The 21298-nt window shown below is 38.5% G+C and overlaps 2 protein-coding genes and 1 long non-coding RNA gene across 3 annotated transcripts; all 3 read left to right on the top strand.

Moving 5' to 3' along the window:
* Positions 1-247: 247 nt before the first annotated feature.
* On the top strand, positions 248-10691 carry LOC139984975 (uncharacterized). The gene is made up of 3 exons (XR_011799248.1): positions 248-405; positions 9504-9730; positions 10572-10691. It is a non-coding gene; the product is annotated as an uncharacterized lncRNA (long non-coding RNA).
* Positions 10692-10909: 218 nt separating this feature from the next.
* On the top strand, positions 10910-17649 carry LOC139954738 (uncharacterized). The gene is made up of 6 exons (XM_071954655.1): positions 10910-12475; positions 13551-13727; positions 14787-14885; positions 15410-15535; positions 16487-16609; positions 17210-17649. The coding sequence occupies exons 1-6, from the start codon at positions 12424-12426 to the stop codon at positions 17647-17649; spliced, it is 1017 nt and encodes a 338-aa protein (XP_071810756.1). The 5' UTR covers positions 10910-12423.
* A 707-nt stretch (positions 17650-18356) lies between these two features.
* LOC139954667 (uncharacterized) lies at positions 18357-19886 on the top strand. Its single transcript, XM_071954577.1, has one exon. It carries the CDS (start codon positions 18442-18444, stop codon positions 19408-19410), a length of 969 nt encoding a protein of 322 aa, XP_071810678.1. The 5' UTR covers positions 18357-18441; the 3' UTR covers positions 19411-19886.
* The last annotated feature ends 1412 nt before the right edge of the window (positions 19887-21298 follow it).

Below are 21298 nucleotides of genomic sequence, written 5' to 3' on the forward strand. Positions count from 1 at the left end.
TTTTACTATATCATTTTACCAAGTTAAAGCCACAAACATTGTAGTGGTTTTAAAATCATGAAGAAGAAACTTAATTTAATAGCTTTACAGCTTCAATTAAAACAGAAAATCACATATAAAGGTATAATTTGATTTTATTAGTAATGTAAAAGTAACAATAGTCACCTTTCTGTGCAGAAATCAAATTGTCTTTTATGGATTTATTGCCTATACTAATTGCACGTTAATTGCTTTTGTTTGTTCATAGATCACAATGAAAAGATACTTCTGGGAGATTTTGGTATTTCTAGACAAATTACCCATGGCACTACCCTTCTTACAAAAGCAATGGGAACTCTCTGCTGGACAAGTCCTGAAAACACCAGCAACAATCGTTGCCGATACAAGAAGTCATCTGATATCCAGGTGAGACATAACAACTATTTGCTTTGATTAACAGGATTGCTGCTGTATTTGAGCCACTGTCAAGTGTCACAAGTAAAGGAGTAATCCCCCACCTGGACACGTCTCAATCTGCTTAGCGTTCGACACCCGAGACGAATGACATAAATAAATGACAGACCACCAAGAATTTTGCGAAATGATACATATAATTTATTTACAACACGACCAATGACTTTTTGGTCTCGACAAAAGAAACATATAAATACCCAACACAAAAATACACACGTCGGTTAGCATTCGCTAACCCGACCAACCCTTCCAAACAGCTCTACTAAGGATTTGCCCTATCGCTTAATTTTTCCCTATCGCTTAGATTTCTTCTCTATCGCTTAGATTTCTTCTCTATCGCTTAGATTTCTTCTCTATCGCTTAGATTTCTTCTCTATCGCTTAGATTTCTTCTCTATCGCTTAGATTTCTTCTCTATCGCTTAGATTTCTTCTCTATCGCTTAGATTTCTTCTCTATCGCTTAGATTTCTTCTCTATCGCTTAGATTTCTTCTCTATCGCTTAGATTTCTTCTCTATCGCTTAGATTTCTTCCGGCTGGTACCCTGCAGGAAGCTCCAGACGGTATGGCGAGCCCCTCACACCAGCGTAGCCATCGGGCCCCAACACTGCAACCCTATGTGACAAAAACACAACAAAACTACTCACAGGCATGCGCCAAATGGCAAACACATGGCTATACTTATATCTATACCAACGAATATTGTCAAACTATGACGTCAAAAGCCCCTATCTGACGTAAAGTCAGCAAGCAACACACAACCAATATGGTGTCACTAATTACCAAATAATACCAAGAACCTCCAGGTCAACCCTTACCATGAAACACATAATAGCTACTCGATACTACATATCACAATAACAAAATGGCGGCAGCCCGATGTTTGGAAACAGAGCATGGTTAGAACGCCCTCAAATTGGCGATAACTACCCGTTCCACTACATATGATAATTTCCACAATCAATCAACCCAACCAAAGGCACTAAGGCGAACTTATAATTCGCACACACTTATACGACCTAAAAATACCTTAAATGCTTTAAACGCATTTGACCCCAAACAATTACAAATTCGTATGCCTAAGCATGGATAAACATTTTAACAAACTGACTGAATTGCGAGCCATAGATCGAGGACTCCTTCAAATACAATACATTAATTTCTTCACAAACCCTATTGTGCGATCAACAATACAGACACCACTTAAATGCGTAATACGGACAAAAAATCAACTTACGGGATCGTCCTATTAGTAAATCCCGGATTAACTTGGTCAAACGGCCAGGGACGTAACACACAGTAAAACGGCCCTTTGCGGTGTACATATACAAAGAAATGTGTCCAAAATGATTTCGTCGAATAAGACAAGAACGGATACACACAGTAATCCTCAGGATACGCTGATATGGCTTAGGCTAAAACGCAACGCCACAAAATATCAACGTTCCCAGTTTTTAGGCTCATACAAAGAAGCCTAGGCTCATACAAAGAAGCCTGGATAACGGCTAACACACAGAAGCCGAGGAATAAGACGGCGAAGACCGGACGGTGGTGAGACTCACACAGAATGCCTCATCCAACCACACCCCAATCCTTATATAGCGACCTTAAGTTGACCCCTGCCCTTACCCGCCAAAGCACAATCTACGAATTCCGATGGACCCGTTTCCCATTATGCACTTGCTCGGATCTACATACATTACCCGAGAAGAACCCGTCTCCCCATAGTTCACCTCCTGGAATTTGCATACATTACTTGAAAGAAGAAATGAACAATTTGCAAAGGCCTAGGCTGCCCTGTGTAAATTTCCACCCACAAGGAATGCTAAAATACAATGCAGGCGTGACACCACCCCCTCCTAAAACATGATAGTTTACTATCATGTACTAACTTTTAAGAATACTATTCTGGGCACCGACTTAGAAAATCAGCACCATGATTTTCCGAGCCTTTGACAGCCTTGATCACAAAGCTGTAGGGCTGCAAAGACAAAGCCCATCGTAGGACTCTGTTGTTCTTAATCTTAGTACACGTCATGTACGTAAGAGGCTGGTGATCAGTTTCCAACAAAAACTCTACCCCATACAAATACACGTGAAACTTTTCCACGGCCCACACAAGAGCCAAACACTCTTTTTCAATTGTAGAATACTTTACTTCCCTTGGCTGTAACTTTCTACTAGCATAACAAATAGGAAATCTTTCCCCACTTTCTTCTTGCATTAAAATAGCACCTATGCCTATATCTGATGCATCTGTGCACAAAATGAAACACTTACTTAAGTCTGGTAACTTGAGAATAGGGGCAGATGCTAACCTGCTTTTCAAAGTTTTGAAGGCGATTTCTTGCGCTTCACCCCACTCTACCTTATTTGACTTAGACCCCTTAGTTAAATCTGTGAGAGGGGCAGAAATGGCAGCAAAATTTGAAATAAAACGACGGTAATATCCGACCAGTCCCATGAAAGAACGAACATCTTTCTTTGTTCGCGGGGTGGACGTATTCATGACCTTTTCAACTTTATCCGGTTGGGGTTTGAGAACTCCCTCTCCAACCAAATGACCCAAAAAATCCAACGAAGCATACCCAAAGAAACATTTCGTGGGACGCACCGTCAGTCCTGCTCGTCTGATACGATCAAGCACCCCTTCAACTGCACTTAGGTGATCTCCCCAATTTTCTGTATAGATCAGAACGTCGTCAATGTAATTGACTACGTTGGGTATCCCCTCAAGCAACCTGCGCATCATGCGTGTAAACACCGCAGAAGCGTTGATGATGCCGAATGGCATCACCTTAAATTGATAGAGGCCGTCATGGGTAACAAACGCCGTTTTAGGTCTGTCGGTTTTAGCCACTGGGATTTGCCAGAATCCCTTTGTCAAATCTAGCTTAGAAAAGAACCTCCCCTTGCTTATTTTGACCATTAGTTCCTCCTGATTGGGAATTGGTTCTGGATCATACATGGTGACTTTATTTAATTTACGAAAGTCTACACAAAACCTGTTCGTCCCGTCCCTCTTTCTAACCAAAACTATGGGAGAAGCGTAAGGCGAGCTTGACCGCTCCACAATACCCATTTTCAGCATAGTCTTCAGTTACAACTTTACGCATACTATGAGCTAACGGATATGGCTTACTTCTAATCGGATCATCCGTTGTGACTGGTATGGTATGCTCGATTAGATTAGTGCTACCAGGCAAACCAATAAGTACATCTTCAAAATTAGACAACACTGTTTTGAGCCGTTTTTGCTCACCCTTATCCAAACGATCACATATGTTTGCATCAATACAACCCTCGGTCGACTCGAGCGGAGGATTATCAATTCCTAATATTTGCAACTCCTTTTCCTCCTCAGTTACGACACTCAAACCTACTGTGTCTCTTGAAACATACTTTTTCAAAAGATTAGCATGAAAGGTCTTGACCTTACCCTGTACGTCAATTCTATAATCATTCACGCATATCTTAGCCAATACACTGTATGGACCACGCCACTGCATGGTCAACTTGTTTGAATCCGTGGGGAGCAGAATCAAAACCTTGTCCCCAGCCTTAAATCTCCTATCTTTAGTTTTCGAGTCGTAATACTTCTTGTATCTAGCGGACGATTTTGCTAATTCATCCCTTGCTAATTTCCACGTTTCATCTAACCTCTCCCTAAGGTCTAGGATATACTGATAAGTAGTCTTTACTTCCTCTTCATCCACCTCGCCCGACCACAATTCCCTTAAAATGGTCATGGGACCTCTCACGGTCCTACCATAGAGTAATTCAAAGGGAGAAAAGGCTAGCGACTCCTGTGGGACCTCCCTGTAAGCAAAGAGTAACGCTGGCAAAAACCGATCCCAATCCTTGGGACGTTCAGCACACATTCTTTTCAGAGTCCCACTGAAGCGCTCCACTAACCCGTTACACATGGGGTGATACGGTGTTGTGGTTAACTGTTTGATCTGAAGAAGGCGACTTATCTCTTTCATTAATTCACTAGTGAATTGCGTTCCCATATCCGTGAGTATTTCTGCGGGAATTCCAACCCTAGAGAATATCTCTAACAAGGCCTCGGCAACACATTCTGTAGATATCCCTGATAAGGCTATTGCCTCTGGAAACCTAGTAGCATAATCTAGCAAAGTTAGGATATAGCGGTTACCTCTGTCGGTAATTGGAGCGATTGGCCCCACTAAATCTATTGCTACTCGTTGAAATGGTGTGTCAATTAACGGCATTCTCCCTAATGGAGCTTTACCTACACGCCCCTTTGATACGGTTTTCTGACAAATGTCACAAGACGCGCAAAAGCGTTTGACGTCGCCTTGAATACCAGGCCAGTAAAAATTGCTTGCAACACGATCTTGAGTTTTCTTTGCACCCAAGTGCCCTGAAAGCGGCGAATCATGTGCAATACTAAGTACATTCTGTCGATACCGTTTTGGAACTACAATTTGTTTGAACAATTTTCCATTCTCAACTCGTGGTGAGGTAAATCTACGAAACAGGACAGCATTTTTCACTTCGAAAGAAGTTTCATTACCACCTCTTGTTAATCTGACTTTGGCCTCTTTAGCATCACTGAAAAATTTGAGAAATTCCGCCTCTTCCCGTTGTTCTTTTGAAAGATCCCCCCTTGTCAAACCATTTTCAAAAAACTTCCCCGAAGTCTTAAGTGGCGATAAAGGTCTTTCCCCTTTTGCCTTTTGACCTCTAGTTTGAACTGCACCACTAATGGATTCTGACAGCGACTCTTCAGCTTGTAGCCTCGAAGAAGGCTGCCATTTTGGGTTGGGGTCAATGGACCCTCTTACGCCCTCTATATTACCTAAGATTACATCGTAAATTGGGCTGTTCATGACAAGAGCCTCCACCTCCCCAACATAAAAAGGAGAGTCCAACAACACTCTAGCGACTGGCACATCGCGAATCGTACCATCGAGCAATACACAACGCCTATTTTCGCCCGTAAATTTACTTTCATCCACAAACTTTCTTCTAACGACCACCGTGCTACAGCCGGTGTCCCTGAGCACCATCGTCCTGTGACCTTCCAATAACCCCTCCATTACTGGCATATTTTCATTTACACAAACCGCGCTTATAACTGGCAAATTTTGTGCCCCCATTAGTTCATGACCTCTATGAGCTTGGCATGCGCCCGCGCTTTCATCGCGCTTCTTAGAGTTTTTCTTGTCCTGCGCATTAGGATTTTCGCAACCGGCCGCCCTCTCAAAATTACCACGACCCCTTGGCGGATTATTCCTTTGCGCTCTACAGTCGCGGGACACGTGACCGTATTCATTACAAGTATAACACCTTTTACTCTTAGCCCAATCTTTAGACTGATCATTTCGTTCGGCTTGCGAACTCTTCGCATTTACCGCGGCAGGCCTTTTGTCAACCTTTTTACCCCAATTCTTCCCATGAGCTTCAATGTACTGATCGGCCAATTTTGCTACGTCCTCTAGGCTTTTTGGCTGTCTCTCTTTTACAAACACACCTAGATCTCTATTGAACCCATTGAAAAGCTGTTCCTTTAGCATCAAGCCACACAACCCTTCGTAAGACTTAGTGGTATTAGTTAACTCCACCCACCTAGTCAAAAACCCTTTCATTCTCTCCACAAACTGAAGGTAGGTCTCACCACCTTCCGGTCTAGAATACCTGAATTTCCTACGAAAACCCTCTCCGTTCAAATCATACTTTCTGAGCAATGATGACTTTAATCTGTCGTAATCCTTAACATGCTCGTCTGGTAAGCGAGAATATACTGACAACGCTTTCCCTGTGAGGACAGAGCTAAGCAAAACTGCCCATTGCGTTTTAGGAATTTCGAGAGATGTCATAAATCTCTCGAATCGTTTTAGATACGAGTCTATGTCGTCACACTTTTCATCGAACGCCGGCAAATCCGGTCGTTTGCGATAGAATTCTTGAACAGAACTTGAACTGACAGAATGTCGTGTAGCATTTTCTTCAGCAATTCTCAGCTCTAATTCTTTTAATTCCCTAGCATGCTCTCTCTCAAGTACTCTTTCTTCCCTTGCCCCATTTGACTTTGTTTCAGCAAATCCATTAAGGTCTTTTCCTTCGAAGCCCAGTGTCTTTCCTAATTCTACGAATTCCTGAAAACTCATGGCTACAGAAAAGCTACAAAAATATTCACTACTGAAATCACATAAACCTCGGCACCCCCAACTCCCTTGACCTAACGTCAAGAGAACCAATATAGCATGTGCTGTAATACATATCATTTCATGAGAAATATGATGCAATTAAATACATTTGCAAACAGTCAAAGAAGTCAAATCATTTACACATGTCAACAGCAATCGGATGCAGAAAGTCGAGCAGCTAGAGATTGATTTTGCCCTGCACTTCCACCAAAAAGTGTCACAAGTAAAGGAGTAATCCCCCACCTGGACACGTCTCAATCTGCTTAGCGTTCGACACCCGAGACGAATGACATAAATAAATGACAGACCACCAAGAATTTTGCGAAATGATACATATAATTTATTTACAACACGACCAATGACTTTTTGGTCTCGACAAAAGAAACATATAAATACCCAACACAAAAATACACACGTCGGTTAGCATTCGCTAACCCGACCAACCCTTCCAAACAGCTCTACTAAGGATTTGCCCTATCGCTTAGATTTCTTCTCTATCGCTTAGATTTCTTCTCTATCGCTTAGATTTCTTCTCTATCGCTTAGATTTCTTCTCTATCGCTTAGATTTCTTCCGGCTGGTACCCTGCAGGAAGCTCCAGACGGTATGGCGAGCCCCTCACACCAGCGTAGCCATCGGGCCCCAACACTGCAACCCTATGTGACAAAAACACAACAAAACTACTCACAGGCATGCGCCAAATGGCAAACACATGGCTATACTTATATCTATACCAACGAATATTGTCAAACTATGACGTCAAAAGCCCCTATCTGACGTAAAGTCAGCAAGCAACACACAACCAATATGGTGTCACTAATTACCAAATAATACCAAGAACCTCCAGGTCAACCCTTACCATGAAACACATAATAGCTACTCGATACTACATATCACAATAACAAAATGGCGGCAGCCCGATGTTTGGAAACAGAGCATGGTTAGAACGCCCTCAAATTGGCGATAACTACCCGTTCCACTACATATGATAATTTCCACAATCAATCAACCCAACCAAAGGCACTAAGGCGAACTTATAATTCGCACACACTTATACGACCTAAAAATACCTTAAATGCTTTAAACGCATTTGACCCCAAACAATTACAAATTCGTATGCCTAAGCATGGATAAACATTTTAACAAACTGACTGAATTGCGAGCCATAGATCGAGGACTCCTTCAAATACAATACATTAATTTCTCCACAAACCCTACTTAAATATATCTTGGCAGCCTCACAAATTGATTGTCTGTTTCAGCAAGGGTTTGTTTAACGAGGGAATAGTGAAGTATATACCACTTTATCCAGTCATAAATGTCATTATGTTGGTTGCACTTACATACCACTTCCTTGAGATTAGACATGTTAATTACATTATAAGTATATATATTTCATTTTCAAGATATCAAAATAAAATGTGATAGCTTTTGCAATGATCCTGCTATTGCTTTCATACAATTACTGTTAGGTCAATAATATATGAACAGTGAAGCCCTGTTTGAAGAGTTGACTATTATATATTTTGTCACAAAAAAATCAATAGAAAGGACAAGCTCTTGATTTTGGGACAGTAGGATTTTCCGTACAGACAGAAAGTTTTCCTGGTAAAGAAAGATGACGAGAGAAAACAATACAAGTTCTTGTTTTACACTAAAGGACTTACAGTACATTTGTTCAATTATTATAAGCCACAATTGAAAATTGGAAATGAGACAACTGTGGGTGATTTCACATTGTTTTGCCATGCACTCCATAAGCCATGGGATAACTTCATTTGCCATGACAGTAATATTTTTTGCCATGGAAGGTTTATTTAGCCCTGTAAGCTTACTTGCAAATTAAGAAGGGTCACTGTTCGGTGGACGGTCACCTCTGGTAATGTGATTGTGGAATCTATTATTCATATGCCTCATTCTTGAATATTGTTAACCCCATGTTATTTTCAAGACTACTTCTGATCAGTGATAAAGCATGGAATTGGGTAAGGAGTATAACGCTTCTCCACTTTACTCCTACTTAGTGTCACATAGATTACAAATAATCAATCTTAATAACTGTTATGAAAACACCTTGTCCAATCTACATAGATCTAACTAGTCATCCATGCAACAACCTCTCTTTTCTTCTTAGATTATAAACACCATGTTATCAAATGACTCTTTTATGCTAAAATAAATTATTTGTATAATAAAACCCTTCCCAAACAAATTTTCAATTGAAAATGTAATTGTGTTGCATTGTATTACCTCCACATGTGCTTGCCTTGCATTCTAATTATTATCTGATACACAGAGAATTTGGCCCAACATCCCAAAATATTATGATTGCACAGACTGTATAATGTACACTTAACAGGTTTCTGTCCTTCAAAACCAATTGTGTAACTATCCATGCGATCATAACCATAACATTTTGTAAAAGTTGAGTGCATGATACCTAAACAACTGGTTTGCAGTGATTTTTCCCCATAAGCAATGCAAAATTTGTTATTCACTGGATGGTGGAAGTCTTAAAATTGACTTCACTTCTCACTAACCTGTCTCCACACAGCTACTGCACCACTACCTATTTAGTTATTACTGTGAAGACAAATGCCACAAGCATCTCTACTGTACAGGAAACTGGCAGCAATCTGACAACATTATTATACAATATTTTTACTTTTTTTATGCCATAAATCATTAAACAGTCAATTTTCAAAATGATTTTCAGCGCTACGTTAGTTATGGATCCACTACTAAGGAGACGGTCTTGAAAAAAAAAGAAAATCTTCAATCTCACTTTTTCAAATTCATTAACACACAATTTAAACAATACATTTGAAAGTTATGATCAATTTTCATTATTTTGTAAGTATTTTTCCTTCTTTCAGATGTTGGCATGCCTCATGTATTACATTTTGAGATGGACATGTCCCATTCGAAACCACAGTGCCTTACACTGATCAGCCAGAAGGTGTGGTGACAAACATGAAAAAGGGTCAATATAGCCTTAAACATCTTGGAACACATGACACTTTTCAGCCACTATTGGAAAACATGCTTAACAGGGATTAAAAACTGAGGCCCACTATTGAGGATTGCATAGCATTTTATGAGGGTAAGTTATTAGGCTAAAACTTCTATGCCTCAGCATGGACTGAGTAAAACCTTCAACACTGCTTGATTTAGGGTTGGTTAGTTGTAAAGCAGATTAAGAAGCAATTCTTGAAAACTGGTATGTTTAAAGTATGAAAGTACGGTATAAATATGAATTAAAAACTTTCAAAGGTACGTATACCTCTCAGAAAGTGCTATTCAGAGTTTTCATGTATTGTTTGTTTTGAATGTAAATATTGTTTTGGAGCTCACCTACATTTCTTGTTTCACAAGCTTTTAGTTCTTACAGAGCATATAGTAAGGCCACAAAAGTTGTCATTAAATAGATTGTTGGATAACCAACCCACAAATATAGCATATATACTTACAAATATGTACCAAAAACACAGTCAAAGACAAGTAACAGTGCAGTAATGCTGGAGCAGTGCCTTACAATTAAAACTGCACAATTCCCAATTGTTCTCAGCTTGGGATATTTGTAAATGCTTGTTATTACATTTATATATCAATGCAATGGCGGGGCTTCAATTAATTTCAAAGTCTTTATTAATTTTGCAAGTGACTATGCAGCTGGATTGTAGGATTCTACTGTCTACTAATTGAGTTGAATGATCAAGAGGCAAGAGGCAAGATTGCAATTCAAGGACGAGTTTGACTAAAAGTTGATTTTACAAAATGTTTGCATATAAGCAGGCATATATCTGTTTAATTGTTCACTGTTTTGGGGCATCAAGTGTGCCAAAATATCACCTGTTTATATGAACCATTGGCCACTTCAGCTATGTCGAAAATCACTCTGATCTTTTTGTTGTTATCATATTCAATTATTTTTTCTTTTTTAGAAAATCATCTCAATCCTGATAGTTGCACCATACAATATTGTGCAGACACCAAAAATCAAAGTGATCCTTTGCCAGACCAGATGGATGCAGAGACTGTCTTAAGTGGATCTGCAGACACCAAAAATCAAAGTGATCCTTTGCCAGACCAGATGGATGCAGAGACTGTCTTTAGTGGATCTGCAGACACCAAAATCAAAGTCATCCTTTGCCAGACCAGATGGATGCAGAGACTGTCTTAAGTGGATCTGCAGACACAAAAAATCAAAGTGATCCTTTGCCAGACCAGATGGATGCAGAGACTGTCTTTAGTGGATCTGCAGACACCAAAAATCAAAGTGATCCTTTGCCAGACCAGATGGATGCAGAGACTGTCTTTAGTGGATCTGCAGACACAAAAAATCAAAGTGATCCTTTGCCAGACCAGATGAATGCAGAGACTGTCCTAAGTGCATTCTCATTTGTGTCAAGTGGCTTAAAGCATTGGTCCCAGCAGGTGAGTGGTATTCTGTCCATTGACATGTGTGTTAACTTAAGAAACTTTCTGTTATCAAGAGCATATATCAGGACACACTCACACAGCTGATAGCTATGTGTATGAAAAGGGAGATAAATACATCCTTCCTTATTGCATACATTTTTTGGTTTATGCGTGTGTTGGGGAATATTTTGTCAGAGTTTGGGTTATCAACAGCCATTTTTGACAACAACAGGCAGATTTAGGGATCTTTTCAAAACTTGAAGGCAAGTGAAAACAACATACTGTAAACATTTTTGCTCTCCATACCAAACTTAACTTTGCTAATGCAATATGCATATAGGTTAGGCCTATTCATTCATTGCAGGGTGAGTTGTATTATTCGGTGTAGGCTGTCCATTATTGTGCCCTTATCTTTAATCTTAAGGACTTTTTGGTCAAAGACTTGTGATTATCCAGAATACTAATAGCTTTGGTTGAAATTCAGCTCACGCTGTGACAAAGGGTTTTTAATTGGACTCTTATTAGCTGCTCTAATTCATACTTGTCATTATGGTATGAGTTACTGTACCATTGGTGCTCTTGTAAACTCCTTTAAGAGGTTATTTGACATTTATGTGAACATTCTCTTTTGTGCATGCATGGATATGAATATTACTGACTTGTAAAGAAAGTTGTTCACTATCTGTTATTTCTAGTGTTAGAATTTACATGATTGTGCTTCAGACTTTGAAACTCGATCAAAAGTAAGATCCTAAATCTACTCTTCAATTAAGAGCATAAATGTGGTTTATATTCACATTTATAAGTGACATATTATACTCACTTCAATTTTTCTTAACCTATCTGATTTTGCTATACAGAATCATATACAGAAGCTGGCAGACCTCCATGGTTGTACAGTAGATATACTGCAATGATAGAGAGTACCACAACCCATGTTATTCTCATTGCTGCTGAGTATTGTTGTAACTCTATTTTAATGTCTTCTCATTCTTTTATCAGTTAGTTACCTCGCTTCATGTTATTGGTAACTTCAAAATCTTTTAAGTAATCATTAACCAACAGCACATGTGAATAAAATATCTGAACTCATGGATTTCAGTATTCTTTCATATATCTTCATGTTTCAGTTTAATTGCTGGGTGTGATAAGGAGTTCTTTAATACCCTGAGAAGTGTGCACTTGTTGACATTGTCAAAATTCTGACCTTAGGCTGACCTTCTTGAATGTCATTCATAAACTTTATTAACTATTGCAGGTTGTGTACATACATTTTATCAAGGACTGATTAGGTAATTTCACAAACAATAAAGGAAGCAAAATCACTTTGTGTTTTAAATCTTTTTTGCAGAAAAGGGGAAATGTCCCAGAACTATGAAGTATATTACAGGCATTGCTGCTGGATTGTGGATAGTGAGCTACTCATGTAAGTTTAAATGAATTTGTCTGTCCATGTGACTATATATGTTTATAATATGTTCTTATCACCTGCACATATGCTTGATCAGTCCTTACCTGCAGTGTTGTACAAAGATTCTGTTTCTGATTTAGGACTATGCCCTATACAGTAGGACAAAAGTCATTCAGTATGTAGATGTTGGTCACTCAGTAAGGCATTGTCAGGGCAGAAAAGGATAAAAAAGTCAAAACTATAGAACATCAAAGGGTGACGACAGATTTAAGTTCAAGAGTGGCTTTGGGCTTTGGACAAAATGTTAACCAAAATAAGCAACACCCATCAGTTGCTTTAGCGATAGCAGAACTCATATAGAACTATCTTTAAAAAACTTTTTCAGTTACAACTTTTAAATATGGAATTGCTTCCAATTATGTGTCTCTCTGCTAAGCACTTATAATCATCCTTGTTTGAAACAGGTCATTTTGTAAATGGAAGTTATATATGGTACAACACAGTCACTTGACATATTGCGAGTGATTAGACAGTTAAATGGAAGTTGCATTGGGCATACAGTTTCAAAACATTTGTGTGTTATTGGAATTTGAAATATACTGACTACATGTGTAGGTTTCACTCCTTTATGCTTGGAGCATGTGTGGTATGGCAGAAGGTAATGATGATATGTTAATGCGTGCAAATTAAGAAACAATTTTGTTCTGTCCACCTGTTTGCATTAGGGGTGCTTCTTTGCATGCCACTCATTTGAATGAGTTTTTGAAATTTGGCTGAGCCATTTTGGTTCCTGAACTTGTGATAATGATCATAAATAGACAAATGTCTTTCAGCTCAGCAAATGTGCATATATTGAGAATGATCTCTTGCTATTACTTCATTGAATATATGTTGAAAGCAGTTCTTAATGGTAGATATTAAGCTTCCAATTTTATTTCTTTGCCGACGGTAGTTTTGGTAATTTCTATAATAATTAAGAGGTACAGCACTTGAGATTTTAAGAAGTTCTGAAAATCAGCCATTAGAAATGTAATGTACTGTAGATAATGGTACTTCATGTTTTGTCTATCCTCATCCCTTTGTAATATAGGGGTACAATCTTCCCTCAAAGCTGGCAGGCTTCTTGCAGAAGCAGACTTCGAAATCATAGGTGACTCTTTGGGTGTCCATTATGGCCCTATGAGGGCAAGGACCAGAAGAGAAGGAAAGCCTCTCTTATCGAAATACTCCATCTCCCTGCTTGGGGAATCAAGTAGCGGTCCTGAAGGTGATTTACATGAGAGTTGTTCATTTCTCATTACAAATTCTGTTTTGGGGGAAACCAATTTACTTTTACTTTTTGCATCATTGGGAAAAATCATTTTGTTAGTACATTGTAGGGAAAGAGGGCCAATTGTGAAGTTTAAAATGTCTAAGCATGTGAAATCATGTGGTGATGATACTAGTAACATTTATATTTCTATCACATGCCTTTAGACCACTACAAAGGCGTCTGATGCAAATGACCATAATATATTTCTTACAAAAATATGCATATGGTTTCCGTGGCAAATTGGTTTCAGTGGATCAGAAACTCTTAAGACAATTACAAAAAGAAAATTCACATGTTTTAAATAGCCAGTTCTGATCCATTAGACCTCATTTGTGGTGTCCCCCTGGTCTATCTTTGGGTCTCTGCTTTTCAAAAGTTATGTTAACGATATACTTATTTCTGAAAATTTCTCATTGGTTATGTTGAAGATGACACAAATTTATTTTTCACTGACAGTGATCTATGGCAGCAACCATGGTTAACAGAAAACTAATTTGTTATTCAAAGAGGTTCCTGCAAGAGTTGAAATACTTTTCACATGTTCTACAAGTTTGTATTAATTTTCAAAGCCGCAATCCAGTTGACATGCAGCATAAAGTTTATGCATGGGGTGTTCATTGGTTTCAACTTGAGATTGACAGAAACACAAATATATGTTTCACATGCAACATAACAAATGGCAAAGGACTTTTCATTACCAGTAGATTAAAAAAAAAACCTGCTCCTGAACCCTCCAGTTTGTTCAAGTAGTCCAATCTGCTAAAATTACGGATGTTAATCTCTGTCTAGCCACTATCATGTATTTGAGAAAATGTTTTAATTCACTGTGACAACATCGGTATTCCACACCTGTAGGTTACATATGGTTTTTAGTGCCTTTCCTTGCACTGCATGTTATTAATTGTAGCCTTCATTTTATTTGCAATTTCTTGAGTTATGATGTTTGTTTAATGTATGTTACTATTGTACAATTGTACTCAACAAACTTTTAATTCCCAACATTTTTCTTTTCAGATGAGTTTGAAAACCTTTTGAAGCTGTCTGGAGCAAATGGTCCAGATGCATGCATATCAATAGCAGTATTTAATGAAGAAGGCGGCAAGATGTTAGATGGTATGTAATAAGAAGTATTTAACAATAGTACCACAAAATGATTTTTGCAAATGTAGAAACTGTATTCTACTTATAGCAGTGTAAATACTAACTCATGTGGCCTAGCTTACTTGGCACATGTCTTTTTTGTGGTTATGTAACACTAAAGTGTATGATAAATTTGATGGTCATACTGTTACAGGTTTTATCTCTCCTTCAATTATAGTCATTCACATTCATGCTGAATTTCTACAAAGGAATGTGCAAGGGTGTTGATACACATTGCCAATGGTGCAAGTTGCTAGTGCAAAATTGGGTGTAACATTAACAGAGAATAACAAACATAAAATAAAGTACATGCGTCAATCGATCATTGTTGTGTTCCTTCTTTAAAGTTTTAATGACAACCTCACTAAAACATAATTTATGATTTTTGTTTATTCTCATTCTGTATTGGCAAGTAATATGTATGACTATTGTTTCAAATAATTGGTCACTGCATGGTGAAACTTCGCATCCTTATATGGTGAAAGGTGCTTTGACAGAATTATGGAGAAGGACAATGTCGCAAGAGTATGATGGCAGGCCAGTTGTTGCAGTTGAATGGCTTTTGGACACCATCTGCAAACATGAAATACAGCCACTGGGGAATTATGAACACCTAATCAACAGTAAGTACATCATCTTTTTTTCTTCATCAATTTGCAAGATCACTAAATCTGTGATTCTGCAGACTTTTGTGTGCCATCTCTTTATGCACCATCATTTCAATATAAAACTGTACTCAAACCCAGTTTTGATTACTAAATATACTAAATATACAGTTTTCAAACTGATCAAGTGCTTTGCAACCTTTGTGTTAATTAATTCATTTCCGCTTTGTGTGTATGAAATAAAAAAAACAGCTCTTGTTGGCCTAAGGAAAAGTACATTACCTTAACCAATTGTCTCAATTGTTTAATCCATTCATTAAAGTTAGTAATAACTGAAATTGTTAAAGTATACTGTTTGATGCAATGGGTTGCTAATTTCATGCATTAATGTTCATAGGTAGAAAATGGAAGGATAGGCTTTTATTAGATCTAAATCTATCTGAATAATCTAAATACAATCTGAATAAGTGAAAACATACCAATATCCACCAAGTAATTCTAAAATTTCCCCCAGGTTGTCCTCAAAACAACTCATGGCACTAGAAGGCACCTAAAATCCTACATTCACCCCAAGTTAGGGTTCAAGATCTTTTCCCTATGTGTTTGCATGTATGCACTCATGCTCAGTCATTGAGCATTTTGAAAATGAACAGTTTTGTACAGCCTAGGAATAACTGATGTCAAATTGCCTTTCCTTCCTGCAATGACCATGTTACAGGATGATCTCTGAACAGAAAAGCCTGCATATACATTGGTTAATCTGTACACCTGTAGCATATGAACTTTTTCATACCAATAACTAAGCAGTTTTACCAGAGAACATATTGAACAGTATTTCCAAAGCTCATATTAAAGTGTCATCCATGTCATGATAATTTGTCTCAAACAACAAACTTTTTGGATGAAATATAGCAATAATTATCAGTTAAGCATTAAGAGATGAATCAATTTATTATTTCTGATTCCTAGAAAACGACCAAGAACTCTCAGATGAATCTTCAGATGAGTACATCCCAGAACATTGTGAAGATTCTAGCAGTAATGAGGAAGCTGAAGTAGATCAGAATGAACTCGCTGAACTATGTGATGTTGGTGCTGAGGAACTGTTAAGATTGTTTAAAGCATTAAAGATTCATAAAAACACACTCATGATTGCATCACAAACTGTATTTAGTGTTACATAAAAATGCTGTGAAGTTGTATATTGAATAAGTGTGCTAATTACTCAAAAATGTTGCAGCAGTATGGAGGAAGGTGTTATTTCCATGTCCAATTTGACATTTATCCCCAGTTTACTGCTTCCTTGAAACAAATCAATTATTACACCAGCTCGACCACCAGATCAAGCAATTGTTATTGTATAAAGCCATTGTAACTCCAGTGAATGCATTGTTGGTATTTGTGTATCAAAGTATTGCACCTTATTTTAAAGGTGCAAGCTCTGATAATGTTTGTCATGGAATGTTATTGTAATGTTTTTTAAGACCATGACAGTGCTGTTTACTAGTAATTTGTTCCATTTCTCAATTACATTGGTGACTGTTAATGTTTAAAACTTTATCGATACAAAATCATACCAGCAGAGAAAAAAACTTCTTTGGGAAAACTTCATGTAATGATCTGCAAAGTGTATCAATATTTTTAGCCTTAAGTCAACATTCAGTGCATTGTATTATTTTTTTCATATTTCAGGAAAAGAAGAACATTTAACTGCTCAGGCTGCATTGAGGGACAATCCTGACAGAGAGGGTACTAACCATGCACCTTTTGTAGTCACTACTGAAACTGATAGCAAATACTGCTACTGTCCGTTCTGTGACAAATCCCAAGAAAAGCTGCCAAGGCACTGTAAAATGCTACATGCTGAGGAGGTACTTGTGGCCAAAGCCAGCAGCATTTCCAAAGATCATGTGCAGGACATAAGAGAGGAATGGCGGAAAATCCGTAACATGGGGAACCATAAACATAACACTCTTGTTTTCCAAGGAGAAGCCAGTGACCTAGTTGTCCAAAAGAGACCCACAGATAACCAAGATAAGCGCCACAAAATTTTTTCTTACGTTCCATGTGGCGATTGCCTAGGCTACTACCACAAGGATTCTCTGTGGATACATAAGAAAAGTGCAAAGTAAGAGAACCCAGTTGTAGTTCTGCTCATAGCAATCATGTAAAATAAGGCAGAAAGATGATTGCATTCAAGGACAACATTTCAGGAGATCTGTCTGAGTGCTTGCATAGCATGGCAATGGACCACCTCTCACCGATCGTCAGGAATGACAGAGATATATTGCAAGTTGGGCAGAATATTCTTGATGCGAGTAACTCCTCAAGAAAGAAAGATAAGGCAAGAGAAAAAATGCGGAGTATTGCCAAAGTTGTTAAACATGCCCGTGAACTGGACAGAACAATTCAGACAGCAAGAGACCTTGTCCATCCATTTAAGTTTGATGTGGTCGTGAAGTCCGCGAAAAAGCTGTCCGGATATGACGAACCGAAGCAACTCCACACAAGTTACTCAACTGTTTTAAGAGTAGGCCATGCCATGACAGACTTGGCTTCGGTGAAAAAAATGAGTACATCAAGCTGCAGATGAGAGAAAGTATTACTGCAGTTGATGACTTTATCTACTTGAGGGCAACAGAGTGGAGAGTGCGAGTAACGGCTTCAGCACACAGGCGAAGTCAGGAAAACAAATGGAAAGCCCCAAAATTGCTGCCATTGACAGAAGACTGTGTTGCTTTCAACACATTCCTACAGAGTGAGGAGGCAGAGCTGAAGAAGGCCTCTTCAAAGGGATTTACATCTCCTGAAGCATACAAACAGTTTGCCTCTGTTTGGCGCAGGTCATCTTCTTCAATCGCCGACGTCCCCGGGAAGTGGAACAGCTCACTGTTAAGGACTACACCAATCAAATCTCCAGTACTATGCCCATTCATGATGAAATTCAGCAATCCTTGACATTCTCAGAGAAGATAAGCCTGAAAAGACTCACAATGCTGATGGTGAGGGGAAAGCGTGGACGAGGAGTTCCTATCCTACTGAGTTCATCCCTAAAGCAGAGCCTTGATATGCTAGCAGAACATAACAAGGACAGGGAGTTCTTGTTTTCCCGTGTGACTGACAAGTCATTAACACCTCTCCGTGGCTATGTGGCAATGGCTGAATTAGCCAGTGCTGCCAAACCAAAGTTGAAGCAGCCTAATAATATCAGGTGCACTAAATTGAGAAAACACCTAGCGACAATGTCCCAACTTCTCAATTTGAATGATAGCGAGCTAGAACAACTTGCTAACCACATGGGGCACGATATTAACGTCCATCGTGATTATTACCGCCTGCCAATGGAGGCACTCATCCTTGCAAAAGTAAGCAAGATGCTCACATTGTCGTCACAAGAAGGAAAAATACATCAATATCAAGGGAAGTCGCTTGATGAAATCACTGTGCATCCAGATGAGCAATTGGTAACAGCCTCTCAGAGTGATGATGATGATGACGATAATGATGGTGATGAAGAGGACACCAAAGATGATGATAATGATGATGATGGTAAACATGATGATGAGGATGATGATGATGATGGTGCTGATGAGGATGATGATGATGGTGCTGATGATGATGATGTTGAAGCTGATGACAAGAAAGCCAGAAATTCTAAGGCCACATGTCGTCCAAAATACACACGGTGGAGTGGTGTGGAAGAGAAATTCCTCTTTAGGCAGAAGGAAATCAAGACCCTCATGGCTACAAGAAGAGCTCCTGGAAAATCGATTTGCTTGCTAATAAAGCAACGAAGTAAAGGCCTCCTAGATGGGAAGACTTGGCTGGACTTGAAGAACAAAGTCCATAATACCAACAGATTAGAAAAATTAAAACTTCAGAAGCAATGTTGAAAACTCAGCACATGTTGTAGCCATAGAGTTAAAGTTTTCATATATGGCTGTATTTCGTTTGATATTAAGTTTAAGTCTTTCAAAGAGGGTCTATCTTTGAGTTTTTGTTATTATAGCAATGGACTTCATCAGTTTATATTTCTACATGAGCCTATGTTTTGAGGGACGATTCCATTTTTACGATGAAACCTTTAATATAAGGCTTGACCTCGATATTATAGTATATACCTTCTCCCCTGGTACATAGTATGAGTTATTGCCTCCCATTTGCTCAAGTACGTACCTTTGTGTGTTGAGGATGGGTTTTCCTTATTTATTCCAGCAGTTCCCTTTAATTTTGATCATTGAAGATGGTTTTCAATCATCCTGATACTTTTTTGTTATTAATGTTCTTCATTTTCATGAAGAATATACCTTTTAACATTGAACTGTGATTTAGGATGGCTTTCAATTATTTTGCATGGTCAAGTTTACTGTAGTATTATCCTGGACTCTAATATAGGCCCTATGCCAAATAAAATTGTCCTGTGCTTGAGATTGGATACAAATATTTCCTGACTTTTTTAAATATTCTCCTATTCTATAGTCATTGACTCCCATACATAGAGAATTTATGCATGTAACTTTGTCCTGTTTTTTAGGATAGATTGAAATATTTCCTGACCTTTTCTGTTATTACTGTTCTTTTATGTCATCAACAACATACCAATTTACAAGTGCCTGTGATTTAGGATGGCTTTCAGTCATCTTGCACGGTGAAGTTAACTGTAGTATTATCCTGGACTCTAATATAGGCCCTATGCCAGATAAACATGTTGTGTCTTGGGATGGATCTAAATATTTCCTTCTTGGTTTCTTGCTTTAGCAAAAGGAACCTATGCAGTCAGGTTGGCGTGTGTGTGTCTGTGTGTGTCTGTGTGTGCATCTGTGACACTTGCTTGGGTACGCTCTATCTCAATAAGGGAAAGTTGGATTGAGGCCAAACTTGGACCATAGAGCCGCCATATGGAGGTGTGCCCTATTGTTTTTGGTGCCCACAAAGGTCACCGAAGGTCAGTTATGGTCCAAAAACCCAAAACATTAAAACTGCAATAACTCCCAGTGCCTATGTGCTACAAGGTTGATATTTTGGGACAAGTTGTGAACTGGTTAGGGGAACATTTTGAAACTTAACGGTCATGTGATCTGAGGTCACCAAAGGTCAATTAATGTTAAAAAACTAGTATTTTTGCGATAACTTGAGAACAAATTGTCCGTTAGGGTTGGGAGTTGCTTCAATGTTATCCAATTGTCAACCCGCATCTGGATGACCCTTTACCTCAATATGACCTCCGGTGACCTTTACTTGTTTTTGGGGATTTTTACAGTTTTGATGCTATTTTCAGATGTCAAAGGTACCTTCTGATCATAAATGTCAATAGGTTTACCCCGTGTGACCTTCGTGTGCGAAGTTATATGGGGTCAAAGTTTTTCGGTCGGAGTTAAGATGGTTGTACAGACTTTCCGTTTTGTTTTTTGGAATCAGGAGATTAAACTACATCAGAAACCAAGGTCAAAATGTGAAAGGTCACAGAAAAAATGTGCTTATTTTGGGAGGAAACGAGCAAAAAAAGAAAATGTTTGGTTTTGATGCTAGATTTGGATATCAAAGGTACCTTCCAAACAAAAATGTCAATTGGTTGACACCTGTGTGACCTTCGTGTGCGAAGTTATACGAGGTCAAAGTTAATTTTCAGACATTTAATGCAACAACTCCCAGTGCCAAGGTGTGACATGGTTGATATTTTTGGACAAGTTGCAAATGGTATAAGGAAATATTTTCAAACTTAACGTTCATGTGATCCGAGGTCACCAAAGGTCAATTAATGATAAAAAAGTAGTATTTTGG

This window comes from Apostichopus japonicus, chromosome 17, assembly GCF_037975245.1.
Source record: "Apostichopus japonicus isolate 1M-3 chromosome 17, ASM3797524v1, whole genome shotgun sequence".
Taxonomy (NCBI): Eukaryota; Metazoa; Echinodermata; class Holothuroidea; order Aspidochirotida; family Stichopodidae; genus Apostichopus; species Apostichopus japonicus.